We start from the raw sequence: 27,974 nt of genomic DNA, 5'->3' as shown, positions 1-27,974 counted from the left end.
CTCCCCGCAGGCAGCGGCTCGCCCGTGCGCAGCCACCCCGCGGCGATGGAGGCGGCGGGCGGCCGGGCGCTGCGGTGCCTGCTGGCCGCCCTGGGGCTGCTCTCGGCGCTCAGCGCCGCCGGGACGCTCTTCCTCCTGGCGCAGTGGCGGGAGCTGGGCGCGGCGCTGCGGGAGCTGCAGGCGGCGCGGCCCCCCGCGGCCGACAGCTCCCCGAGGGCGCTGCTGGGCGACGCCGGCCCCGCGGCAGCGCCCCCCGCGGCCGCCCGCAGCAGGCGGAGCCGCCGCGGCGAGGGCGCCCGCGGCCACGTGCGCGCCGAGAACGACGAGATGCTCATGATGCTGACCTACTCCATGGTGCCGGTAGGGCTGAGGCGGCAGGCCCGCGGGCCGGGGGCAGGAGGGGCGAGCGGCGCCGCCGGCGGGCCCTCCTGGGGCGGCGGGCGCGAACCGAGCAGCCGGGTGCCTGCCTGGGACCTCCCGGGCGCCCCAGCTGCCAGGGTGGGGAGGCAGCTGCTGGTAGCTACTTGGTACCTGCCGTCAGCCCCCGGGGGTTGGTGGCCTCGGAGTTATTCCAGGAATGGTTTGTCCCCGCTTTGTCCTGAGTAGGCCCCAAAAGGCACGATGCAGATCTCTTTGCTTGTGGCTCCAGGTCTGGTCTGCCTCTGCTGCTGTAGGCTCTAGAGCGTGTGAAAATACGCGTTTCTCAACGCTTTATGTAGTCTAGAGTCTAAGAAACAGTAGCTGCTCAATGTAGTTTGTAAACGCTGAGGCTGTATACAGTTGGCAAATCCTGTATTTTACAGGTTACTGTTAAACTTCAGAAACGATTGTCAGGTCGATAAACGTAGTGGAATCATTCACTAGTAACATGGGTTTAATGAAATTTCTACAGAAATTTAGTTACAGTAAAAAGTCAGTTCTCCAGTTTCTAAGGTTTCAGATTTTTACATCTCTGCATCACTAATGGAATTCCCCATGTTTATTCTACTGATTTTAGAAATTACTAACAGGAAATAATCTTTCAGTAATGTTCCACTGAGATTATTGTTAATAAGCTATTATAGGGGTAATTTTACAGTAATAACACCTGTATGAAATTGTTAGAGTTAATGAAATTGTGCGGCAGAGGTGTTTATAGCACAGAAGTTTGATAATGCGGTGCGGTTGTTCGAGGCTTTAGGATGTAGTAAAATTTTTTTCTTTTTTGTGATGAACATTTATGTCTTGTGCTTTGAATTTAGAGTTTACAGTTAAAGACTTATGCAGTTAGAAGAATGTGGTTTTTATTTTCTGGTGGTATGGCACCTTGTGAAAGGTATTGGATAGTCTGTTCTAATTTCTAATTCTACTTGGTGAAGTAGCAACATTTTTCATGGGACTGCATGTATCTTACTAGAGCATTTTATTTCCTGGAGTCTTAAAATCACATGGCTTTATACTCAAAAGGTACTTAAAAATAATGTGAATAATATATCTTTCATTGCTTGGCAATTCAGAAAAAAATGTAAAACATTATTTTGGGTCAAAGTGGAATGTAAATAATTTTTTTTGGTGAACCATATAGTCTCAAGTTTCTGTTGCTGGGCAGAGTTATTTCACATTAGAAAATTCAGATGAGTTGCTAGAAACACATAAAAAACCTCTGAAAAAATTGAATATTTTTCTTAGATTTTTGGGATCAGATAATATTACAAAATTATGCTGCATCTGTCAAATGTTTTTGCATGCTGTATCTGAATTCTTTACCAAATATTTGGCCAAAACTTTTTCCTGTTTCTCTTAACAAATCCTCTTTGTGTTTGGCAGTTACAGCTCAGTTTGTTCCATCTGATGTGAATTGCTGCTTTGAATCCAAAGGATCCACAAACAAAATTGTCACAGAGAAGATTCAGATCCTGACAGGGACTGAGCACTGTTAGTTCTGTTTGCTGTTATGTGCTCAGGCCTGGATCATTAATGGGACGTCTAGGTAGTTTTGGCACTGGCAGTTAAGCGTGCTACCAGTTTGTCAGTAAGTAGCAGATAGGGATTAAATGAATTTCATTGCCTTCTCCAAGTAGCGCTGAGTGACATGATGCATATTTTAACAGCATGTGACAAGCTTGTTCAACACTGAACAACTAAATCAACACTGAACCTGCTGCTGCATAAGACATCCTTCATTTAAATGTAGGTACTCCTGCAGGGAGTTGCTTGGGCTTTTTTGTGGCTTTCTGTTGTTACAAATTTTCCATTAAATATCTTTCATTGTGGCTGCTGCTCAGAAAAGTGCCTAACTGTGTGCAGTCCCACTTGCTTAAGGGAAAAAATCCTTAGAAGAATTCTCAAGCCACCTCCTCCATGTTTATATTTGCTCTGATATAAAGACCTGAGCGCTCTATGGCATGAGCTAAAGGTCAGTGGCAGGCAGTGGAATGATTCTTATTGTGTCAGTGGCCTTTAGAGTGATGTTCCAGGGCTCTGCTGAATACAGGCCTCAAAGGGAGGTCTTGCTTGAGCGGAATCTCTCTTCTAGCAGAGATGATTTCTCCACCTATTGATATTTAACATGTATCGGTATTTTTACAGCTGTATGCAACAGCTGGTTGGGGGAAATCTGTTTTGTGAACAACATTCAGGAATCTTTGAAATAACTTCAGGCATCAAGAATCATATTTCAGCTTCAGTAGCTTGGTATGGTTTTGGTTCTGTGCTTTGTGTTAATGGTTTTTTTTTTTTTTTAAGAACAAAAATAGGAAATTGTCGAATCTGCTATTGCAGAAAGACTGATGGGAGGGCAGCAGGGCAGCAGTCCAGTAAGTGTGTGAGCAGTGACCTCGAAAGTGAGATTTAAAATGATGGAAGAGGTGGTGGCCTCTGGGTATCTCTTTAATTATCTGAACAGTTGCTTTATAGTTTAGGTCGTTTGTCATTTTTCCTGTCTGTCTTCAGGAAAAAAATTAAGCTTTTAGCACTTAAACAAGATACATCTGTACCTTTCTTGGCAAATATGATGCTGGTTGATAGGCTGACGTACTAACCTTTTCATGGTTCAGCTGGAGATGCTGATGTAGGCTCTTTGTAACAGCACATTCAGTTCTTGAATGCCATGTTGTTTACATCACCTGGCTTGCACTGATCAGCCAAAATAATGCTGTTGAGATAATTGGAAGGCTCCAAAGTGGGCGATAATCACTTCAGCCATCTCAACAAAACCATTTAGATTAAAGTGCAGTTTGAATTAAAAAAATCCACTTGGACAACATGTATTCTATAAATTATAATGTAGAAGACAAGTTCTTCTGAGAGGGGGAGGGAGAAGAGAACAAATTCTGATATGCAAAACCAGTTAGCTCTTCTCTGCTAAGTAAAACGTGTCTAAAACTTCTAAACAGTACAGTCTGGAATCCAGTGTATCTGACAGAATTGAAATCTGTAAACAAATATAGTTTGCTTTTGCAGCAAAAGATGATGTACCATCAAAATAATTTTCATTCATTTGAATCTATTACATTAGTCATTTGAAGCTAATGATGCATGAATTATAAAAATAAGGACTGGCAGTGGCAAATAACCTTAGATGCTAGGATTAAACATCATTCTTTGCCCTTCATATTAACTTGTACTTGTTTGTTCTGTGCTTTGAAACTAGTGTATTCCTTATTTGTAAGTAAAGCAACTGTACAAAGCTGAATAAAAGTACAACTCTATGTAAAAGTCTTCATAAATTACCATATGTTGCAAAGGCTTGAAATAATAGTCTTCCTCTTTGACTATAAAAGTCAGACCTTCATATAGAGAGTTGAGGCAGTGCTAGTGCTCATTTTTATGATATTCTTCCTATTTCTGTTGGATGTTTTGATGAGTTGCAAAAGATTTTATAGTGTTGTTTCTCAGCTTACAGGACGTATAACATGAATATTTGCCCAACCAAAATGAACAGGTTCACTTCTGTTTCTTTAATTTAGGGTTTCTGCAAATATGATGGGATCTCAGTACATCAGATGCCTATTCAAGCGTTCGCACAATTTCAGGAACATTTGTCTAGGCCTCATCTATCTCAGAGTGTCTTTTAGGCTGGAAAGACAATGTGCCCTAACAGTGAAGCATGCCCAGTGGAAATACAGCTATACCAACAGACTAGCAATTTGACTGATACAGCTTTGTTACAAATATTTGCTATACAGATAACTGTAGCTATAAAGCTGTATCAGCAACCCACATACAGATACAGAGAATAGCGTGAACCTCCCTGCACGCTGAATTATTGGGTATATGAGGTTAACTCACTCCTTTTGCCCACTGAGTTCCAGTTTGCTCTGTTTTTGTAAACTGAATGATATCTTAACAACTTTGGTGATGAACATGTGGATCAATCAAGCACTACTCTGAGGAATTGATAAGTTTATACTGACAACGTAAGAATATAGAATCATAGCATAAGTTAAGTTGGAAGGGTCTTCAGGAAGTCACCTGGTCCAGCTCCTCACTCAGAACAGGGCCGACTTCAAAGTAAGATCAGGCTGTTCACGGAACAGAATGCATGAAACATTAATGTGAAGATTGAAAAAAAAAAAAAAAGATAAGTCTGCTTTTGATAGAAAGGAAAAGAACTACTTACAATGGTCAAGAAGTGCATCTGTGGACTCATAGCCTGAGCATTTGCATAATCCTTGATCTTGTAAGACGGTGAATACTATCAGCTATCGTTAAAGTCTGTGGGAAGTCAGAGAGTTCATTACTTTGCAGGACTAAGTGTTGCCTTAAGAACCTGCATGTCTGTTTAAAAATACAAATAAGGAAGAAACGTAGAAGCAAATAGCAAAAACTTAATGTATTTTGTAAAGATGATCTTTTAGTTGATAAATTTTGGTCTGCTCTAGATAAAGCATCTGTATGAATTCACCTCCTTTAGCTTGGTTTTATAAAGTCTGTCATTGTTGGATTTTAATATCTTAAATGGATGAAGGTCCATTACAACTTCACAAATCTTGGTTATTCTAAGGTAAGAAATGGCGTACTTGGAACATAGCTCATCTTTCACATTGGGTATGCTTTGTTGGAAAAGTATCCGTCATTTGATATAAATATAAAATATATTTGAACTTAACACTAACTGGCTGATTCCAGCTTTTAATACCTTCCATTGATAGAGCCATGCATGAGCAACCACGTACGTTTTAGTTACAGTAAGGTGTAAATCTTAATGCCTAATACACGGAGTTGTCTGCCTAGTGTTTTCTTACTGTCTTCAGTAAGGTTGAAAATGAGGTACATTGAACAAATGCCTACAAAAGATCACAGCCACAAGGTTAAAATAGAGTCCTAAATATTTTGTTCTTGTAAGCAAAAAGTAGGCAATTACATCTTTGTTTTCTGTATCATTTTTGTAGCCAAGGTAAATTGGATAATTTTCTTTGAATTGTTATGGCGTGCATTGTTTTGAACTTGATTTCCTTTGCAATGTTAGGTCCGAGTGATGGTGGATTTATGTAACAGCACAAAAGGGATATGCTTAACAGGTATGTCTGCTGCCACAAGCATTACACTTATTTTCCCTTCAGAAATACAAAACCACAACATTTACAGAAAAGTTGAGATAGAGTTTAAAGTGTCAAAGAAATATGCTATTTACTCTATCAAAATCTATATATTGATTGGATTATTTATTTTTAAAAGGTAATAGGTTCATGACTTATTTATACCTGCTTATTATAAATGCTGGAATTTAAGGAATTCAGCTTATGTTACCTGGAGCTATTTCTTTCCCATGTAATTTTCACAAAAAAGCTTATTAGAGTTGAGTGTTTAAGATACTAGCTGATATTTAGTCTTGGCGTTTTTGTATGTGTCCCCACAATTAGAGGCATAGCATGGGATGAACACGTAAGTTATGGAAACTTACTTTCATTGTAGTAGTTGCTATGGAGCGATGGGACTTAGATAAGCAATGTCTTTACCTTCCCAGCTTTAGGAGTGTGATAACAGGTCATCTGGTTCCATATGATATCAGTGGGGAGCTGGAATAGCTGATGGCTTGGGTATCAGAAGATGTGAGAAGTTTCTATGTGATTTGGTGAAGAAAATGTCAAGTAGTAGCCAATTTCAAGGCTTTGAAGATGATAACAGACTGAGCCATGTATTCTCTTTGAAAATGAGAAGATTGGAAATAAGCTACTCTTTTATGAGTTTAAGAAAAATGCTTAACTTGCTGTCTGGTTTATATTTTCAATTGGCTATAAGGGCATTTGACTCTCTTGATTTCAACACAAGTGAGAATTACCGCAGTATAAACAGATATGAAAACACTACTTCTGAAATTGCAGGTAAATTCTGCTTGCATCAGAGGCTGAACCACAGACAACATAAATGCTTGTTTCTTTGGGCTCCAGAATTCTGAATTCATGCTGTTTGGTGCCTTCTGCACCTCTTTACTCTCTCGATGCAACTAAATCGTGCCTCTCTTCACACAGTTAAATTGTGTCTATCTTTAATACTGGCTTTCTCTACTATAGCCCTCTATGGCATTTTACTACTTTTCAAGCACATTTCTTATTTATCTTATGCTGATACAAGGATAATCAGGATCCTCAGAATTTGACGTGACAAAGTAATTGAAGGCACTAATGGATATTACATGCACAGCATGGAAAATATGGACATTTAGTGGAAAATTGGCAGGCAGTTATTAACTGATGTTACTGTCTGTACTAATTAAAAGCTATCATGTCTGTAATGGTGTTATAGAATGCTTTTCCCTTTACTCATAATGCTTTCTAATTAATGCTGAAATTGTCATCTTTAGGGGAAATCTTGTAATTGCTACAATTTTCTATTTTAGAGAGTTTTTCTTGAAACAAGACAGTACTATGTCAGCGGGATAGAAAAGTTTGCAAAATTAATTTGGTTCTGTAATTGCAGCAAGCACCTTTCTTTGCATCCTCCTACCTTTCCCTGTTTTTTAACAAATATGTATTGGAGGTCACATAAGATAAATTTTGTTATAGAAACATTTTCGGTTAATGCCTTGCTCTTACCTGTTATGCTTCCTTCTTGTTACTAAGTCAGAGAGAACAAGATGAATTTTAATGTGTCATATCTTGCTGAATAACTGAGGCAAGCCCAGTTTCTAAAATACAGTACATTTCTGTGGGCAGTCTGGTCCAGTCTAGAGAACAGTCAAATGTTAAAAGCCCAATTATGATTTAGATGTAGTTAGTAGGAATGGCAGTTGTTTGTTTTTTTCCCCTTATTTAAATAGCCTGAATCCTGAACTGTGATGAAATATCTGAAAAACACGGGGGACTGTGTGTGTTTTATGTGTATTTTCTACAGGATTTTTAATCGTGAGATTCAGCCCTACTGTAAAGCTATTCTACTACTACAGAAGGCTTTGAGAGACACTTATATATTGGAAATACAGTGATTGCTAAATGGCTTAGGTTCGTCTGATTGGAAAGGCGCAGAAACCCCTAGTAATGAGATTATGCTTTAGAGGTTGCTTTGTTAAACCTTTATCATTTGAAATTTGCAAAAGGTTTGTAAATATAACTGCTTATAAGGATAATCTTTCAATAAGTCTAGCTGAGTTTGTGCTAATGCCTCTTTATTTTTAATACAAAACAGCTAAATCCGTAGATAGGCATTTTGAAATCTGAAGGGCTTTTTCTTCCTTTTGCTCATCTAATCTAATGCTAATCAGTTCAATTTGGAATTGGTTTCTGTTTTCTTGCTAGGTTAATCTCACCATTTCTTCTCTTTCTTGTGTTCTTTTGCTTGCTCTTGATGGAGGTCCCCCAGGTCCCCCAGGTAAGATACTTTCACAATTGCAGTAACATTGTTGGATAATTGAAACAGTTGCTGGTGTAAAATGCTAACATGTAGAAAAGTAACTTATACGGAATAATCTTCCTTTGCTAATTATAATGAGGGAGGATTGAATGACTGCCTTTTTAATTTTTGTACTTAGGTCAATTTGTGTCCCTTTGCAGAGAGGGGAGGTTTTAGGTATTATAGTTCTCTACTGGAAGGAGTGGAATAGTTTCACATTTGCTAAAACATATTTGATCAAAACCAGATGGAATTGACAGTAAGCAGCACTTAGCTGAAGAGATGAGTAGATAGAAAAGAATAAACTGATACTTTAATTAAACATTAAAAACATCTCTTAAAAAATGTTGGTTAGTGATTTTTCTTTTCCATAAAACTTTTCTTTTTTCTTATTTAATTCTTTTTCTGCTCTCTCTCATGAAGTGGTTGCTAGGCTATACGAATAGCTGCTTGCTTTCTTTCCCTGCTGCTTTAGCTGTGGGTCTGCTTAGAATCATCCTCTGTATCAGACAGGTATCAGGTACTTTTTGTTTGTGGGGTTCAGATAATGACAGTGGAAGGGGAGACGTCTCCTATATCAAGCCAACCACAGTTTGGCACTGCAATATTCTGGCCAAGTAAGTAAATGCTTTTCTTGTGTTATGCTAGTCTGACTGATGTCAGCAGCAACGTTAAAGCTTGTGTGGCTTATGGAGGATGTTAAAATGACTGTCAGAATCAGGAACAGGACAGGTTCCGCTGAGTTTGTCCTTGAAGCAGAATCCAGAAGGCTGATATGTTGTGGCCTTAATGCAGAATGTGTACAGCATTCATTTCAGAGACAGTTTTCTTATGCAGAGGCTGGGACAAATACTCACCTTAAGTTTGGTTTTATAGTTAACTGTTTAAAAATAAAACAAACAAACAAAAAAGGATGATGCTGTATTGGCATAGCAAATATAATGGACAACTGTCTAATAGTGTCTAATTAATACAGCAGTTTTAAGGATTAATTGAGGGGTTTAACAGTGAATATTCGGTTATGCTGTTTGTTCTGTCCAGGGCCTCCTGGACTCGATGGATTGCCTGGCTACAATGGATCAGATGGAGTTCCAGGTGCACCAGGACAAAAGGGTGAACCAGGATTAAATGGAAAAAGAGGAAAAATAGGTATTGTTTATTTTAGATTTTTTTTGATAAAAATCCTTTCTTAATATTCTGTTCAAATGCAGTTACTTTTAGACCTTTGTACAGTATTTCAATGTATAGGAAGAATTTACGTATAACAGAATTCTGCCCTTGCTGAAAGGAAATAACATCCTTTGTCTTACTGACTTTTTGTAGGTTACTTCTGACTTATTCCGTAGAGAGGAAGATTAGGTATAAATATACTATTAAGAATTAAAGCTATTAAATGAAATTAATTGAATCTCAGTATTCTGAAGTTGCTGGTAAATACTGTTATTTTAAGAATGTTTCTGTTCGCTCAACCTGTTGACATAAGGGTGGTTGGGCTTCAGATGGCTTTAAAAGAAAAAAAAAAAAAAGGCCAGAGTTTGGGGGTAGGAGTTATTATATGTTTTATATATATATATAAAATATATTATATTTTTATGGTAACCTTATGCTTTGTGTTTGAGATGCATAATAATTATGATTGGAGAAAGGAGCTGTATATTTCCATATTTTTCTTCTTTTCTATATTGTCAGTTTAGGCTTTAAAGTCTTGGATAGCTTTTGTTAGTCTCAGCTAAATTTCTTAATGCAGGAGTGTCTAAATCCTGCAGAGTCTCCAGGTACTAATGTAATGTAATGTAGCAAACAGATTTATCAGCTGTGCTAAATAGGCTGCATGCAGTCCACAAGCAATTTTCCATGCTGGTCAAGGAAATTGTTTGGCCTACCTTACTATAGTCACTGTGACATGACATGTTCTTTCTACGAAGAGCAAAGAGGACCAGCAGCAGAAGTGCTGTTGTCTGTTAGCTGTCCAGCTCATTAACATGTGAAGCAATCGGACAGAGCAAAGGCTGAATGTTGAGAAGGGTAATATACCTAGCATGCTAGGTCCATCAAATCACTGTGCAGTAGCTGAAATGGCAAGTAGGCAGTTAACTGTGCTCAGCGGCTGTAAACTGCAAAGCAGTCGTTGGTTTATCTACTGATTTATCTGAGGCACAACAGCTACTTGCAGGTACTGATAATCAGTGTCTTCAAAACAGAGTGAGAAAGGAGTGGGTTGTGCATGCTAGGAGAGTGAGGAGACAGAAGGGCATCGGGATGGTACTGTTGCGTGGGGAATGGAGAAAAGGAAGGGCATTCTGATGAGTGGACAGGCTGGTGTTCTTTAGCAGGTAGGTAGATCTTTATAGCAGCCCATCTGTTATTCTGACTTTTGTGCCTTGCCATGTGGGCTTGTTAGCAGGTACAAGTGGGATGATTTTCTACTATTGTTTGAGACCATACATGTCTCAGTACAAGTATTTCTCAACAAATTTTAAGTGTGGAAAATGGAAGTGAGGACCTGTCTTCAGAGCATCTAGTGGCAATCGTGCTAAAGACACATTTCAGATTTCACCCCAAAACTGACATTCTGTTTCTGGTTTCCCAAAATCAATTTAAATAGTTGAATCATAAGTAGAAGAACAAGCATTTTCTTCTTGAGTATTAACAAACTTGATTTATTTCTAACCTGTGCCTGCAAGAACACTCACGCTTTTAGCATTACAATTGCTGCATTTCTCTCTCCTGAAGTGTGAAAATATTAGCTGCCATAGAAGTAGTGTGTGCAAAATGTTGATATGTCAATGGTACCAACACAAAATTGTTTTCCTTATCGCAAAAGGTTCCAACTGAGATCACATAGGACAAACTGTTGAATATCTTTTTCAATATGTTATGTTACCAAATGATCAAGTGTGTAATGTATATGGCCTGATTATTCATTCTGATAACAAGTGTAGAGGCAGCGTATAGTAGCCGTGTGAAGATGTTACTAGATAGCTAAATCTTTGATCTGTTGGAACAGTAGAAAATGTTAAAAAGTGCAGGGAAGGTACTTGAGGAAATGAAGGGGTTCTTTTCTGTGTTGACGTAACAGATGTTGAAATGTTAGTGTGTAATTAGTTCAAGAAAAAGTCTAGAGGAACCATGAGAATGTCCTTTAATGCCTTGCAAATCACAGCTGTTACCGATATGTTACTGACATCTAAATATATTACTTAATACTTTTTCTTAATATTCCTACTTATCCAGGAATGCTCCAGCCAGTGTTAGCAAGGTCTAGGTCTGTATATCTCATATTCAAAACTCAGAGAACACTGGGTAAAGAATGTAATATTTGCACCTCATGAATCGTATGCTGTTTCCCTACATATTCAGTTAAAAAGCAAAACAAATTAGAGCTACACAGTTTAATTTAGGGGAAAAAAACCTACTAAGATGAATACATTTTATATTTAAAAAAAAAAAATATATATATATATACTTTAGGAAACATGCTTGTTAGTGGAACAGTGTCTGTGTTAGCACTGCAATGCTTTTTATTTCTAGGTGTTGCAGGACCAAAAGGTGATCAAGGACCAAAAGGAGAACCTGGAGAAATGGGTTTACCTGGCAAAGATGGTATGCCAGGAGGAAAAGGTGCAAGAGGAGCAAAGGGTGAAAAAGGGGATGCAAGCAACGATGTGATATTAGAAGGTAGGAAGAAGTGCTCTTAGGTGCTGTCTTGGAACAGTATACAGGGGGAAAAAAAAGATATACTCTGCTTTTGCAGCAGGAACGTGGTCTTCAAGAGCAGGACCAACAAATATAACCACATTATGCACAGTGGAGCTTTTGAGTATTGCTACAGTTCAGATATTAGAATCCCTTAGTATTAGTCTCAAGGGTGTGTGTAGCTCCAGAAAGTTAGAAGAACCGCCCAGGGGATTATGTTCTCTTTATAATGCAGTTACACAAAACCTTTTCTACTCAGGCTTTGACTGGAGGTTGTGTGAATTCCATCCTTTCCAGTATGCTTTTAGACAGTTAATTTCCTCCTTCTCTTTCTTGCAGTGCATTTTTTTTCCTATTAGAAAGTAAGGGGCAGATTTCTATCAGGAACGCATGAGTAAAGCATCATGGCAGCCACAAATAGAAGCTGCCTAAAATTATAGCACTGTAGATGCCTGTAATCCAGACAGATGAATTGTGCTGATGTCTTGGAACTTCTGAAATTCTGGGTGGTTCATCACTTAACAAACAGCATCCAGTGAGTTTATCCAACTATGTTCCTGTACACAGAAACCTCTTAAGATTATCAGTGGACACATGCAGTTCTCTGCAGGTTGCCTGTTTGCCTAGAGGGCCTGCAACATCCTACTCTGTTTTGTGCATAGGTCCAAAAGGTGAACCTGGACCGCCAGGTCCCCCTGGACCACCTGGGCCCCCAGGACCCCCAGGAAAACGTAAAGGTAAAGCACAGCTTCAGGAGAACATATACAGCAGCAAATGTACAGGTTAGTTCTTTCCTTTGGTTTCTAGAATTATTGACAGGTTCAAGATTATACTCATTGCTCTGAGTCTCACAAAGCAGTAAGCTTATTTTAATGTTGTTGGCTTTAATAAAACTGCACAAACTTAAAGCTGATCGTGTACTTATATGTTTTGCTGAAATATAATCTAGACAAGGCAAACATAATCAAGACAAGCTGTCTCCAGTATAATATTTCTCTCTCTTCTATTCCTAGTGTTCAGACAAAGTATCTACTTGTGGGATTTTCTGCTAGGTGGGGTAGGTTTGGAAAGTAAGAGAAATGCTGTTGAAATTTTTAGCTTTTAAATGTTAAATTTAAAAATTACATGTAAATATACCACCTGTTAACTAGGCTGCATAATGAAATGAATTTTACGCAATGACATGCCTGGTCATTGGCAGAACTGAGGTAAGTGGAACTGGCCAAGACTTTTAAAAGCTAGAGGAAGGTAAAAAGCTTCTCTGAGACTTTGTATCCAAAAGAATATGTAAGTTTTGGCCTAAGGAGACTTGAGTTCTTTTCTGTTTTTGCCATTTATTATTATTGCAGATGTTTTGTCATCCCAAGTGACAGGTGGATCATGACTCTCTTATTTGGTCTACTGTAGCTCTGCTTCTGAACTACAGCTAATTCTAATATTTAGGAAAACTTAAGGACAGAATAGACTCCCTTCAAACTGCTGCAGTGATTGGCTGTGAATTGTACAGCAAATAGTGTCAGAACCAAAATCTAAGTTTCCGGACTACCAGTTTGTAGACTATATGCTGAATTATAGCTGCTGCATTGGCAAGTTGCTAAAGCCGTCTTGTCCTTTTTTGGGATTTTTTGTTTGTTTTTTTTTTTTTAATCACAGATTTGTATGCTGAAATAATAACAGTTTACCATGAGATAGCTTTGGTATGATTTTCAGATGTGCTAGACACCAATAAATCCCCGAGGACTGAATTTCGTATTGTGGGTGTTTAAAAAAAAAAATCATGTGTTTCATGTCACAACTTCTATCAGTGTTTTAAAAGCACTTTTTTTTCCCATGTAGATTAAAATTATGCCTCAGATGAACTGCATGTGTGTATGTGTGTGCATGTGTGTATTTTTAGTCAGGCAAGTACTTCCTCTGCAGTGTTCATGAAGCATATACGGAGAAAAGTTAATTGGCATAGACCTCCTCCTCCAGCAGGTGACTAGTTGGCAGCAGCTTGCTGTCTACATGTTACTTTGTAAACATATGGACAGATATAGTGTACCGAGCATATTTTTCTATGCCTGAAGTTTGTATGGATTTAAGTATATTAATATTAGCTAAGCACTTTATGGAAGAAAGTCTTGGTGTCAACGTGATACAAAAGACTGTATTTTCTAAAAGCTTTCTAAAATAAATGTATTCTATATTACATTTTTTACAGATCTTTATATTTATCATAGAACAATTTCATTGTAGACTGGATTTTTCAGACAGGTTTGAATTTCTTTTTGTGTGTTTTGTGTGATTGGGAATAGCCTCTGAGAAGTTAACAAGGATATTGAGGCTCTCTGTGATGGTATTTGCAACTTTTCTAAAGAACTTTACTTTCAACAGCACTGAAAATGTAATCTCTGTGATGTGTTGTTCTGATGCTCTGAACAGTTCTGTTTTGAGGCCCAAAGTTTTAAGCAAATGTTTGATTTTTTTCTAATGTTTTTAGGTGCCAGTTGAGGCACTTTAGTGAGGGTGTTTGGAAACCAAGGATATTCCTACTCTTTTTTTTTTTTGGTGAATATTAGGAGCTTTGTTTTAAGGTATTTCAAAATAGATGTCCCAAGTTGCTAGATGCTTCTGAAAATTTTGGCCAGAAATGTTGTATGACATTCCTGAAAACTGTCTCAAAAGAAAAAAGAAATTGACTGTGACGTGTCCAGTTCTAGTAAGTTCTATATACTGGAAGAGGAAAATCTTTTTTTTTTTTTTTTTTTTTTGACAGTGAAAAATTAGCACTAGGAGATGAGACCGCGCTGGTGGCTAGGACACTTAGGAACGTGGCTGCTACAAACACTGTGGTATTGTGGTAACTGGAAAAATTTTGTTCAAGTTGTCAGCTGATTATGGAAAGTTAAGAGAAGCTGGTGCAGAACAGCACTGTATTTCTAGCTCACTCCAGCTTGAGAGCGGAAGCAAACTTTTGTTTATGCTTCCTCACTTGCAGTTACTCTTGCTACTGCTAAAGTTCTGAAACAAATTTTCCTCCCAGATGAGAAGTCTTCTTTTTGGTGAGGTCAGAGCGATCCAATAAAAGAATAGCAAAGAATGTCTTAGTTACTATTCTTCCTTCTTTCACATTTCTAGAAGAGAAAGGAGTTATCTCTGAAAGTGTTTGGTAAAGTGGGTTTTCTGTTGTAATTGAGAATGTAGTTTCTTGAAAGGCAGACCAAAAAGTGAATAGCATAAAAACTTCATGCAGTTAAGTCTGAAACATGCAGTCTGATCAATATGTCTCACCATTAATAGGGTGATGTGATTTTATGCTCCAGTAATAAAGATGTGGGGAGGGGAACAGGGTTCCTTCCAGTGTTAGGAGAAAAGCTTTTGGTGGTAGTGGATTTGAAATATTCTTCTCACTTCTTTCTTTTTCCTGCCAGTTTGACACCACTGGCCCTTTACTTAGTAGGCAAAGCACACAGTATTACAGCTGTCTGACACCTAAATTGTCTGCTGCAAGGAGACAGCCGGTGATTAGCCATTAGCAATGTCAGTTTTAGCTTGTGGTAGTTTTGAGTGAGTCAGGGTTAGTGTATGCATTAACATTTTTTCCCCTCCCTAACCATCGTTCTGCACAGTTTGCTAAGATGAAAATCTTATTTTTTATTATACTGCTATTAACCAGTAAACTGAATACTGAATGGATCATAAATATCAATTATTTTCCCCTTTTATTTCTTTAATATAGCATGTAATTGTAGTAGCATGTAAGAACCTCAATCAGGAGGTACTGGGTATTGAAGTGTTGGAAAGGAGCCCAAAGAGGTTCCTTACAGTACAAAGTAGATAGCTGAGCAGAAATCTGATCCTAATTGAGATACAGAAATGAAGGAACTGCTGTACAAGATATAATTGGGCCATTTACGCAGGTAGCCTGTTTTCAAGTGTGGAACAGACTGAAGTGCTTTGGAAGATAAGCTATTTGATGGATTTCTAAAGGATTTGAAACCCCGATGTGCTAATGTGAGTTATGCTCAAATAATTCTGCACAGAAGAGATTTTCTTCAACTAGCATTTACTTTTTATGAGCAGTAGGCTGAGATCTTGTTATCGAAATGCAAAGAATAAAACAGCTTTTGTAATCTGGAAATTAAATATTCATATCCTTTTAACAGAAAGAGAACACACGTGCTGCTTTACAACTTCAACTAACTTCTTACATAAGAATATAAGAATGTTTTCTTCAGATAAAATTTTGAAACGGTAAATCTTGATTTCCTTAACAGAAGAGACTAATTAGTTGGAAGCTCAGGTGCATTTTCTCTCAATGGTACTGTTGTTCTAAAAGAACAGAATTCTAAAAGAAACAAAACATTCCCGCTCCTCACTCCCTCGCTCTTTCCTTCTCTCCCTCACTCTTTCCTTCTCTCCCTCAGATAGCCCAAATCAATAGTTTTAATTATATCTTTTAAGCTATTTACTCTCAGCCAGAATATTTTATGATCAGAATCAGTAGGATATTTATCTTTTTTGATGCAAAGAAAACAATGAAAATTCCACCTAGCAGTCTCTGATTGCAAACTGTGTTTAGCTGTGATTGCTTTGTTTCATGCAGCTGAAAGCTCTCAGAGAATGTTGCAAATGTTCTCAAATTCAAATAGTGCACTCGGCTTCACCAAAAACACTGATCTGGTCCTTGACAATTTCAGACTCTTAGATAATCTGCCGTCTAGGGGAATTGCTCATACTGCTGGCTGTATCAATTAGAATTAGCCCAAGAAAATAAGCTTGTGCATTGCATTTTCTTAATTTTTGCTAATCGAGTTCCTTTTTTGAGATATTTTGAGAATATTTTGAGAGCAGGAGCTGAAAAGGGATCCAGAGAGATTGCTAGATTCTGTCTGTAGGCATTCATCTCCTTGTGGTTGCATTGTCTGGTTGGTTCCTTTTTTTGGAAATATATTATGATCACTTACAAACTTTCAAGGTCACATCACCAAACATCCTTGATAAATGGATGGAAGAAGTATGTTCTGTTCTTGCTCTGTTTTGGAATAGTTTTTTTTCTGCAAGAATAGAGAGGATATAACCTACAGGAGAAAACAGCAGTGCAGTGTAATCTGTCCTTTTTTCACCTGAATGTCACACTATCCTTTCAGCATTACTTTACCATTATATCATATTCCTACTACTCTCCTGCCCATTAAAACTTCATCATAGTCCTGTATAGCCCAGAAATCTATTGAAAAGCAGCAATGAAAATGCATGGCCCCAAGATTTTGCAGCCTGCCCGTTAGGCAGTGTGAACTGTCTAAGGAGGTGGGATTTAAGAATGGGATTAGCAAACAAGGCTGCAATGAAATGAAGTTAACTTCAGCCCAGAGCTGAGAACTGTTCTCTCTTCATTCAAAGAAAAATAAAATGTCTTGCGTCATTTTAAAGGCAAAGGATGTTTCTGGGTTTATAGAAAAAAGAGCATAAGTAATTTCATTCAGGCATTGCTTTAACAATGCATACTAAGGAAAAACCCAACCAGTTACCTTTTGAATAGTTGACAGGTGGGGGAAAATATTTCCAATTGTGTATGTGGTGGTATTTTTCTTTCCCCCTTTTTTTTTTTTTTTTTGTGAAGCATTTCTCTGTGTGGAAGGGATATGGTGTATAATTTTCTTCAGTCGTTCCTGTTGCTTCTTTACTCTTATCAATTAAAAATGGCATTGCTGACTGACCTGCATTCTTATGCCTAAGTTTTCAGTGTATGTGTTAGTATATTACTACTGGGGCATTAATGGCAGGAGTGAAACTTCCCCAGTTGCCTGCAAAGCATGCCCCCTCTGCTGGTGTATGTAGGTCTGGACATGAAGCTTTGAGTTTAGCCATCACTAGTTCCCAAAGAAACATTTTTGGAATTGACACATCAACTGCTGCCAGCTATCTCAGTTGTCTAACGTTATGTAAGGAAAGGTGCAAAACTGTCTTTCGAAGCAGCTACTCAGAAATTCACAGCTAGGGGATTAAATCTGTTGAGCAAAATTACTTACTCCTCAAAGTTGACTGTCAGCTGGACAACTTTAGGAATCAAACCAGCTCAAACACTTAATTTCCTTTGCAGAAGGGAGAGATGATCTCTCTTTTTTTATTTGATTCTTTTGGGCCAGAAGAACCTAAGGTTTTCCCAGTTATAAACACTGTCTATCTGAAAGAGACTAATACCCTTCAATTCCTGGCTCAAAACCATACCTACCTGGAGAGTACTTTTGCTTCTGGTGTTATATGTGTTAATAATGTGGAGACTTGAGAGAGAAACTAATTGACTTGGCCTTGGCAATTCTGTAAATTGCCAGGGAGAGACACAAAATTAGACCTTGTGAACCTTTGGCTTCACTTTTAAGCTCAGCCCATTAGATCATGTTGTTTAGTGCAAACGTGACATAAATGCGATGGACCACTTCGGTAAATGTTAGTCCCCTTGTGAAGAAGAATGTTGCTGTCTACAAAAGGCAAAACCTAGATGTACAAGATGCTTGTTCAGGTATGAGAATTCTGGAGGGAAAATACTTTGGTTTGGCTTTTTGGCTTTGCTGCCAAAAGCAGAATAATACTAGATGAGAGCAAGTCAAAAGCTGCAAAAGGACTGGTTTTCATAATGAAACAATGGCAAGGAAAACCTTGCCTCTCTTTAGTCCTTTTGTATCTTTAGGAATCCTGTATGTTTTTAATGATGAACTGTACTATATTTTTAATTATGAACATATGTTGGACAAACATTAAGTCTTTCCATCTAGTTAACCTTCATTTTAATAGAAAGAAAACAGTATTTTGTATGCTATAAGATGATAAATTTCAGCGAGTCAAGAGTTGGTGTTTTGCTCTTGAAGCTCTTCTAGTTATCAACTTTATGAAATGCCAAAAATGCAGAATTTTAGACTTTAAATAAGGGCACACCCATATCCAGTAGTATTGGATGAAGATATTAAATTGAGTGATTATGTTAATAAATCATTCCAAATACAAAAAATACACTTTTTGAAAAGTAAGAAATTTAGTAGAGGCACTAAATACATGTCTGTTAATGCCAAATATAGAAAAATGCTATTTTTTCACCCCTTGTCTCTCAACTCTAGGTGAGACATGTGCTGTACCAAATGATGATACTTTGGCTGGAAAAGCTGAAGACAGAACCAGTGATCATGCAAAAAAACCTGGTAATCTACTACGGAAAGTATGACTAACTGCTGCTTACTGCTGTAAAGTCAGAGATAATGGACTTGTGCTTTTCCTCTATTAGAATGTGTCATAACATCTGTAGGAAGTCCTGTTCACCTTGTCAGTGTACAGCAAACATTTGGAACTTGGATGCGGGAACCTGCAAATATAAGTGATGAAAGGATTTGGCTTACCATGCACTTTTCAGGTACACTAGAAGTTGTTACTGATCAAGAATCTAGTGGTTTGTTAATATTGCTTTCTTCATTCACAGAATCACAAAATACTTGAAGTTGGAAGGGACCTCTGGAGATCATCTGGTCCAAACCCTGTGCTCAAGCAGGGTCAGCTAGAGCAGGTTGCCCAGGACTGTGTCCAGTTGGGTTTTGAACATCTCCAAGGATGGAGACTCCACAACCTCTCTGGGCAACCTGCTCCAGTGTTCAGCACTTAAAAAATGCTTTCTTATGCAATTCTTTCAACCTGAACTAATATTTCTACTTAAGTCTGATGATTTATTTTACCCACATCTATCTTCAGAAAGTTTTCCGTATTACCTGTGTAATACTTGATTTATACACATGATTGTAGACTTTTCTTCTTACAATTTTCAGACATCCAATGTATTTTCAGAATTCAATGTTGACACTGTGAGTATAGTTTTAGGATTTTTTTAAACCAATCCCAGTTTAAATGCATGTTGTTCATGCCTTTGTATTCTTTTCTTTTAACAGTTTCCTATGATTTTACTTCCCTAAATTGTATGTGAGCATTTTGCCTTTCAGTTTGGTAAGGCATGAAAATGAATCGGATGCTGCATGAGCTACACCTACTGCAGGACAATTTCCAGGATCTTAAGTGGAAAAAGGAAATACTGTATATGTTTTTGCCAGCTGTTTTTAGAATTTGAACCCATCAGGCCAGTGGGATGCAGGCACTTGAACAGCTCTATAGATTTTTAGTGTTTCATTATTCTATTGTGTTCCAGTGTTTTGAATCAGTGTTGAAAACACAAATATACTTGTCTATCAGAAACTTGATTTTTGTTGAATTTTAGTAGAGATTGAAATTTAGGGTAGAAATTTCAGCAATTAGGTAAAACAGATGACAGTCTTTTCATGTTGTTCCCTTCATTTAGGAAACTCTATAAAAGAATATGAGAATTCCAATGCATTGCTGAATGACAGCTACAGGATCATTAACATCACAGGGTTCTTTTATGGATGTGGTCATGCAGTACAAAACAATCATCTGTACTATCAAAAGGGAGGAACCAATGTCATTCTAAAGTAAGTCAAACAGTTGGTTTAAGGCAAATGATGTTCTGGAGGGAGGAGCAATTGCTCAGAGTGATGGAGATGAACCTCAGTTGGAAAAGCAGACAACTTTTCTGTACCATTTTATCTTTCTTTTGAGGCCTGTCTAGAATAGGAAGAATGGAGGGAATGATCACTAACTTAAAGAATGACTAATTCTTTCCTATCTGAAACTGCAATGTGGACCACCAACCTTCCATACAGTCTGTGTGTTCAGATGCTGAGGGAGGGAAGAGAACTGGGAGGGTAGTTCAGGTCCATTTCTCTGCTCTGCCAGTTCTTTAGAGATTGCTAGCTCTGCATCCAAGCTGTTAACTTTCGCAGTTGCTACCTGATACTTGTGGGGCAACTGGACCTCAAAATTAACAAGATGTCATGTGCAGAGATGACGACTGATTTTTTTCTGTTGCATATCCTGAGGTCCAGCAGGCTGTTATACATTAGATTGCTTTGAGTGTCCTTGCACTTGGATTATTGGCTGCATTTGTAACTGCCTGAAAGAAACGGGAACTGACTAAGGACTTTGGGGCTCAGGAAAAAAGAATTTGATTAAAGAAAGTAAGCAGTGCTTGTACCTGCATCAGGGTGGGAATTGGTTCTGTCTCAGATTGGGGGAGATGAATGAGGGGTTATATGGTGGAAACCCGCTTGTGGAGCATCTTGGCTTTCCAGAGCTCCCTGCTGGGGTGACATAAATGCCTTGTGCTCAGATAGCACCACTCTTAGCCAGTAGAAGTCGAGTTGTTGGCTAATGCTGCTAGAGTGGAGGAGGCACCAGCTGAGGACATGGTGACCCAGTGAACTGCACATTCCATTGCTGAGGAGTGGCTCCACTGTTTGATTTCTCATAATCAGGAATTTCTACAACTGTCCCAAAATGTCTCCCTAAATTTGAACTGGGAATTACGTCTATATTTCTTCACTTTCTACTGAGGACAGACAGACAGTACAAATCAAAAACAAAATGCTATCTTGTGGGAAGAGCCAAATACAGATAGTCCAAGGGCAAATAAAAGATTGCATCTGCTTTCAAGTTCTGTTACATGACTCTGATGTTTGAGCCAAGAACAGTACTCTACTTTGATGTCTCTTCCCAAAGCAGGTGTGAGCATCATCTTCCTAGTATCATTTGGAAGCCAAGGAATGTGAACAGGCTGCTGGGATTGTATAATATCTATCCTGCCAGAGACATGCCCAAGCTCCTTTAAATACCTTTACGTATTTCTGTAAATGACCCATTCTGTCTAAGCAATACACAGTGATAGGACGGAGGTTCCTAACACTTGCTTGGGTACCACTAATTGGGAACTGCCTTTATGTGCAGGTGAACACAGGTTATCTGTAGAAGTTTGAGAATCTCTCTGAGAAGTTGTTGAGAAATGGCCTTTCTGTTCAGTTATCATTTCTAGGATTATTTACCTTCAGCACAGATGGGATTAGGCACTATGAATTCTGTGATAGTGAAGTCTGTGATTTTGGGCTGGAAAAAGATATGCTTCAGGGATTTTTTGTATTGATTTAATGTAAAAGTGAGGTGAGGACTTGGCTGGCTGATACTGCAAATGTTGAAAAAATATATAAAAGGAAAGTTTCCTGTCTTATTTGAAAGCTGTCAGAAACTAGGTTTGTCTGATCTCCTCTGGCAGGTTTTGTCTCAATGGTCAGACCCTTTATGTTATGAATGCTTCATCCCTTCATTTGTTTCATAACATGCTTTCCCAAATCTAGTTTTTGTTGACTCCATTCATCATAATGACCAGAAATGTGTAGCTTGAGCTTCTGTCGCTGATGAAACATTGCACTACGTTTTGTCATTTACTCCCATTTTTGACCCGTTTGGAGTGCTAGGCTAGACTGTCCTTGATTTGGGGGGGGGGGGGGGGGGGGGGGGGGAGAACCTGAAGGATAAAACCTGCCTTCTCTGCTCCCTTCAGAATTTTCACATAAAAGGGGAATGGGAAAAGACAGGACGTTGTCCTCTGTGTTGCAGATCTTACGTATCTGTAATGAATCTTGTCAGCTCTATCTGGAGTTGCATTTCTATGGGACTGTTCTTACTAAAGGTGATTGTCTTTCCAGAACTTTCCTATGCATGAGATTTACAAATAGGAAGTGAGTAACAAGAATTACTGGGTGGCACGTATGTCTCTCAGAAATTTCTCCAGCCATGAGGCATTCTTTACGGCACACTCATGCTGCTGGAATATGGAACTGCTGCAGACCTTAGTTTTACAAAAGCTGAGGAAAACATCTAGCTGCTTGAGCAGTTGAATTTTCTTAGGATGATTTTCCAGTGCATGCTATCAACACCTCTTCCACAGAAAAATGATCCTTCCAGTATTTTTTCCTTCTGTTGTAAGTTCCTGGATCTGAGATGTCCCTGTCGTGGAGTCTGTCTTTTCAGAAACTTTTGGAACTGCAGCAGATTCTGTACTGAGTAATATTGTTTTATTCTGTATTTGAGAAACTGAGCTACATTGTTAAAGTCAGACTATTAAATGCGCTTCATTACAGAATGCATTTCTTAAAAGGATAAAGCTTACTCTCTCTGCCTTTGCTTAAGTGCTGTTATTCAGTAATTAAATGCTAACTGCAAATGTGTCTTGATAGTAGCCGATTACCCTCTAGAACTAGTAGAGGAACTCAATTAAAACAGCTAAGGGCTGCTGTTTTCAGATTACAGTCCCACTGAGGAATTTCAAGGAATATAAACAGTTTTGATACATCAGAGGTAAGACAGTCTGTCTGTCCTGATGGAGGCCAGTGGGAGGTCAGAATGTTGGCTCTGCAAAAGTAGAACTTCTATTCCTTTGATGTTTATTTGAGCAAATCATCATATTATCGTAACTGTTTTTGAAAGAGGAGCTCTAAGACTAGGTGAACCTGCCCAGAATTCTTGCTGCTTTGTCCATCACATTTTTTCCCTTTAGTTCCTGCTTAGTAAAAAGCAAATTTTGGTACAGATTTCCTTTAAGAAGTGTGGTGCTTAACTTACTATCTATCTATCTAATTCATTTTCATACTCATTCCTTCTTTTAGTTGGCTTCTTTCATCTTGATGATAGCAAAAATGTTCATAGACTAAATAAAGTGAAACCTACCAAAGCAAGATCACGCTATTGTGCGCCTGTTAGATTGGCTATTACTTTGGAATTTCAGCATATAGCTTTTTTCCTAGTGTTTTGGAAGGTGCTCTCTAAGTGAGATACTTCATCTTAAAAGTCCTCGAGCTCAAGTATTAGCAAAAATAACGTAGCTGGAATCAGTTCAACCAATCAGTGTGTATAAAAACAAATTTTTAACACAATATACTGAATACTTTTTATTTCATTTCAGACTGGGGCTTGATAAAGCATCATCGGGCACACTGATAATCGAAAATGCCTTATATCATGGTCGTAACTACCTCTTTTCTAACTCGAAGACATATTTCAATGTAGCAGTGGATGAAAAGGGTCTTTGGATTATATATGCCTCAAGCACTGATGAAAATATAATAGTAGCACATATTGATGAAGAAACATTTTCAGTCATTCGGCATGTCAACACTACATATCCTAAGTCCAAGGCTGGTAATGCATTCATAGCATGTGGAGTTATGTATGTTACTGATACTAAGGATATGACAGTAACTTTTGCTTTTGATTTATTGAAAGAGAAGCAGATTGATACAAGCTTTGAGTTACGCTCTTCACAGTCTGTTCTTGCTATGCTTTCATACAGTTTGAGAGATAAGAACTTGTACACGTGGGAGAATGGGAGTTTAATGGTATACCCTGTACGTTTTGGCAGATGAATATATTATGAAATGGCATATCATGGGAGCTATGTTTGGCTAAACAGATTATTTAAAGCTATATCATATACACGGGGTGGGGGGGGGGGGTCTCTTCGCTTCTCAGTATACATCTGTTGGCTAATGGTGGTTTGTGTGCATGCATAAAATGGGAGATCAGATCCCTTTGTATAAATACATTTAAAATTATACAGGCCATTCTAGGGTTTTTAGAAGAAGAGCTGTCCCATATTGCAGCTGGCACCCAGCACAAACTTGCTTTTGTTTTTCCTCTGTTATTCAGCCTATAATTACACTTAATGTATACTGATTATTCCACAGTCATGTGTTCAGCAATGACTATTTTTAACTCTCAGTTGCAATTACCTTATCTGCAATCATTTTCTAGTCAGTGATTATGGTTTAGTATAAATGTCTAAATAATGATCTCTTGTGTACAAATACATTTCTCTGTCATTTTCACTTAATACTTTCCACTGACTCTCTGTGAACATTTTTTGACAATGATACACAGCTGTTAAAAATATCGGGGATGGAAACAGTTGTTTAAATAGGAACAAATCAGAAATTTGGAATTGACAAGTCTGGCCAACTGTTACATAATCAAAAGCAAAATCTAGCCCAAGTGCAAGGAAAATGGGAATGATAACATTATTAAATATCATTGAAGTATGTGAAATTGTGTTGAGTGAAGAGGGAAGGAAAGTAACTGGATATAAACTGATGAAAGATGTAAAAATGTAAGATTAAAACTCCATTTTTAACAGTGTTTGAGTTGCTTGTGTTGCTGCAGACTCCTCCTTCCTCCTCACTGGTATGTAAACTATACCATTTCATGGTATAATTTGCTTGTGCAGTTGTGTATCTAATAAATCTTCCCCACATTCATCCATACAAGTGAAATCACAAAATGAAGACTATATTTTTGTACCGATATTTTTAGAGAAATAAAATAGCTGGAGCAGGAATGCACGTATTCATCGTAGCGATTACTGACCTAGCTGATTTCTAAATTATGATACTAACATCAAGTTATTTACATAAATTCAACTGTCTAGCTGATTTCTAAATTATGATACTAACATCAAGTTATTTACATAAATTCAACTGTTTGGGAGCTAAAGGTAAAAATGAGAGGAACTTTTTGATTTTAAACTTTGTTTCAGTACTTCAGGTTTCTAAATTTAACATTGAAATGTAAATCCCTACTGTTGCTTTGTCTGTCTGAATTCAAAATTATACCCTCAGAAAATTATCTAAATTTCTAAGCTTCCTTTGGCTATTGGTAAAGTAAGTCCATTGAGTTCATCTAGCCAGTGTTAGGCACAAGGTATCACTTACTTAAGCCTTGACCGCACTGTGCTGTTTAATACCTATTGGACATCTACGTGCCATGAAAAGGATTAGTGAACTTGGGAACGTGTATGCCTGCAGAACCTTCTCTAGTAAATGTGCTGGAAAAATACCTCTCCTGCAGCTACGCTTCAGCACATGACAGTGACGGCTGGCCTGGGGCTGCACCCTCTCTTCTCAGCCTACTTGCTGGTTTGACTGAGGCCAGGATTCAGGCCCTGCATGCTAAGGAGGGAGATTTGGAGGGAGATGCAAAAAGCATAATTAATACTTTGAACTAATATATATGTCAAAAACTGTATACCAAGAATTGTAAATATCTATACCTATAAAGAAGAGAGTGCAAGACTTCAATGTCCTGAGCTAAGGGTGTGTGCTACTTCTTGAAATGTATCACAGTACTGGTAAAGCAGACTTCTGGACAAGTAATTGGGCAAGTACAGCTCAAGCCAGATGTGACATTTTCTGTTTGACATGCAAACAGCAAAGCCAAATCCATGTTCCATTTGTGAATGGGTCAACAAAGACCAACTCTCAGACTAACCTACTGGAGATTCAGGGCAATCAAATTCTGACTCTTCTCTCAGAGACATAAACAGGGAGACAGGCTTGTGTTTAAGACAGATGTGTCTTGTAGCTGCCTGTGTTGGAGATGATGAACTTCATTTGTTAACCTTATACTTTTCTAGGACAGCTGAAAGTAAAAAGCAAAAAGCTAATCCTTTTTACCTCAATACAGTCTGAAGTCAAGTGAAAGTTAGATCAGGCGCTATTCAGTCAATCTACCGGAGGTTCAATTAATTTATTTAAATGCAAGAGAAACAGTTCTGGAATGGACTGGTCCATGAAATAAAAGTAATTTATTTAACTTACAAAGGTAAAATTAACCAATGACATTTGCTTTTCTTTCTTTTCATACTTCATAGCCTGCGATTAAAGTTGCCTTTGGAGAAAGGTGCTTTTTATCCTATTATATTTTACAATACAGCACAGACATCAAAATTTTCATTAAAGACAGTCTGTTAACATTTAAATACGCAGACATCTGTTCCAGTGCCTGAAGAACATGGTTTTTGTTTACAACGGAGAAAAATACATCTGACAACAGTAGCTAGTATATTACAAGCAAACAATATTGAACTCTGCATAGTTTATACAATAAATATACTGTGGTAATAATTTAGATTACCAGTTTTATCAACTATTTACTAGCTGGCCACATAAAGCCTGACATTCATCTGAAATGTGGCATTGTACGTTCTATTGGTATTCTCTTAATAGCTTCATCTAATGAAGTAATCTGGACACATGAATTTCAGAACTAAAAGCTGATTTAGAAACATGGAAGTTTTCACTACAAACATTTAATGCTCACAGTACATTCCTAAAGTAAAGGCAGGTCTCCAATATAAAACCATAGCTGTCAGAAAGAAAGGAAAATAGTGTGCAAATTAAAAAAAACATTGCATTTAAAAATGTGTTCATGTGCAAGTTACAGTATCAACTGTATATTAATACTAACTGGGAAAAAGTCTCAGCATCAAATGATACACATCTCACAGTACGTTCTTGATTGCACATTGTTCCACAGTATTTGCATCCATTCACTTTCTTGCAAAAACCATATACACCGAGTACCCTTAATTAAAACTAAACTATTTTACAGTGTGAAGTTGTAGACATGCTTCAACTAGTGGGAAAAACTGGAAGAAAAATAATCTGAATCACATCAAAAATGCCTACTGACTTGTAAAGCCACAGCGCTTGTTAATCACTGACAGTTGTCAGAACCTTTACAATACATTACTAGATGAGGCTTGTGGGTTACTGAGCAATAACCCTGCCTATGACTGACTGCACTGGGTTGTATTCATTGCTTTTACAATACAGTACATGCATTTCAACCCCACAGATTCTTATAGGCATACTCAAAATTACCTGTTTTAAGTAAGTCTTTTTTTCCCCTGTTTCCCCTAATATTTAATGCTGATGTGATTGCCTTGAAAGCAAACAGAGTAGTTCCTTTCCACAGTGCATATCACTGCATTTTTCGCTACTTACTTAAATGGACATGGTTTAAAAAAAAAAAAAAAAAAAAAAAAAAAAAGAAAGATTAGCTCACATACATAAATCTTACAGAATGTCAAAAATGCCTGACGATATGTTGAAAGCATTGGGAAGAACTCTCATTTTCAGCGTGCCGTCTGCTCCACAGGAGAAGATACGATTGCCTTGCACAGTTTCAACCTGGGTGACACCAGCACCAATATTTCTGAATATGGACTGCTTAGCATGTTCATTTTTGAATGAATGAATTAAACTATAGCCTGTCAGTCTCCACATCTGTATCAAAAGAACAGCAAATTAGACAAAAGGAGATTAAAATTAGAATTTGTACTTTTTCCTGTAACGCTTCAGCTTCCTTCCTGCTCTTAGCCCTATTCAGCAAATATAAAGGATATCTTTTGTTGTCAGCACCAATAAGTTCAAGAGTCTTGAGAGGCTCTAATTGAAGCATAAGGAAGAACAACAGCAGTAGGACTACTTTCATGTAGGAGAGATGGTTACTAAATAGGGCAAAGCTGCCCCCTGTTGTCCTGTCAGCAGTGCCCCCCAGCTTCCTCCTCAGGAAAGGTGCAGAAATGGAGGGAACGCATTTTATCTAAGATGGCAGCGTCAGCTTCACAGCAGATGATGGAAATAGTACTTTTCTGCTGAAGGGTGCTGCAGCGTCTGCTGCATAAACAAGAAGCACGCAGAGCAGGTACCCTAGCTGTCCAAATTGGCTGCTATGTCCCAACTTGCAGGAGCCCTCATCAAGACCAG

At 38.1% G+C, this 27,974-nt stretch overlaps 2 protein-coding genes across 4 annotated transcripts in view; one reads left to right on the top strand and one right to left on the bottom strand.

Annotated features, from left to right (window-relative positions):
- Window positions 1-45: 45 nt before the first annotated feature.
- On the top strand, window positions 46-27,259 carry GLDN (gliomedin). 2 transcript variants are annotated; one of them, XM_068958264.1, is made up of 10 exons: window positions 46-360; window positions 5,450-5,501; window positions 7,771-7,788; window positions 8,851-8,958; window positions 11,341-11,487; window positions 12,168-12,287; window positions 18,603-18,683; window positions 18,767-18,892; window positions 19,823-19,973; window positions 23,336-27,259. In XM_068958264.1, the coding sequence occupies exons 1-10, from the start codon at window positions 46-48 to the stop codon at window positions 23,793-23,795; spliced, it is 1,578 nt and encodes a 525-aa protein (XP_068814365.1). In that variant the 3' UTR covers window positions 23,796-27,259. The 2 variants fall into 2 exon arrangements, with proteins under 2 accessions (XP_068814365.1, XP_068814366.1); XM_068958265.1 differs by lacking the exon at window positions 7,771-7,788 and having other exon boundaries at window positions 308-360.
- DMXL2 (Dmx like 2) overlaps window positions 25,990-27,974 on the bottom strand; it is a 60,511-nt gene continuing 58,526 nt past the window's right edge. For both annotated transcript variants that reach the window (XM_068958245.1, XM_068958246.1), the window contains one exon: window positions 25,990-27,491. In XM_068958245.1, coding sequence (XP_068814346.1) covers window positions 27,282-27,491 — 210 coding nt within the window. In that variant the 3' untranslated portion in view covers window positions 25,990-27,281. The remainder of the gene's footprint in view (window positions 27,492-27,974) is intronic.

Source organism: Struthio camelus, chromosome 12, assembly GCF_040807025.1.
Source record: "Struthio camelus isolate bStrCam1 chromosome 12, bStrCam1.hap1, whole genome shotgun sequence".
NCBI lineage: Eukaryota > Metazoa > Chordata > Aves > Struthioniformes > Struthionidae > Struthio > Struthio camelus.
This window is presented reverse-complemented; position numbering and strand designations above follow the sequence as displayed.

What these genes read in the sequence shown, in the direction of transcription:
- GLDN (XM_068958264.1), top strand. Translation starts at nt 46, where the DNA reads ATGGAGGCGGCGGGCGGCCGGGCGCTGCGGTGCCTGCTGGCCGCCCTG. An exon ending in GCTTACCATGCACTTTTCAG is followed by an intron (nt 18,893 to 19,822) that starts GTACACTAGAAG and finishes CCCTTCATTTAG; the next exon opens with GAAACTCTATAAAAGAATAT. An exon ending in GGAACCAATGTCATTCTAAA is followed by an intron (nt 19,974 to 23,335) that starts GTAAGTCAAACA and finishes ATTTCATTTCAG; the next exon opens with ACTGGGGCTTGATAAAGCAT.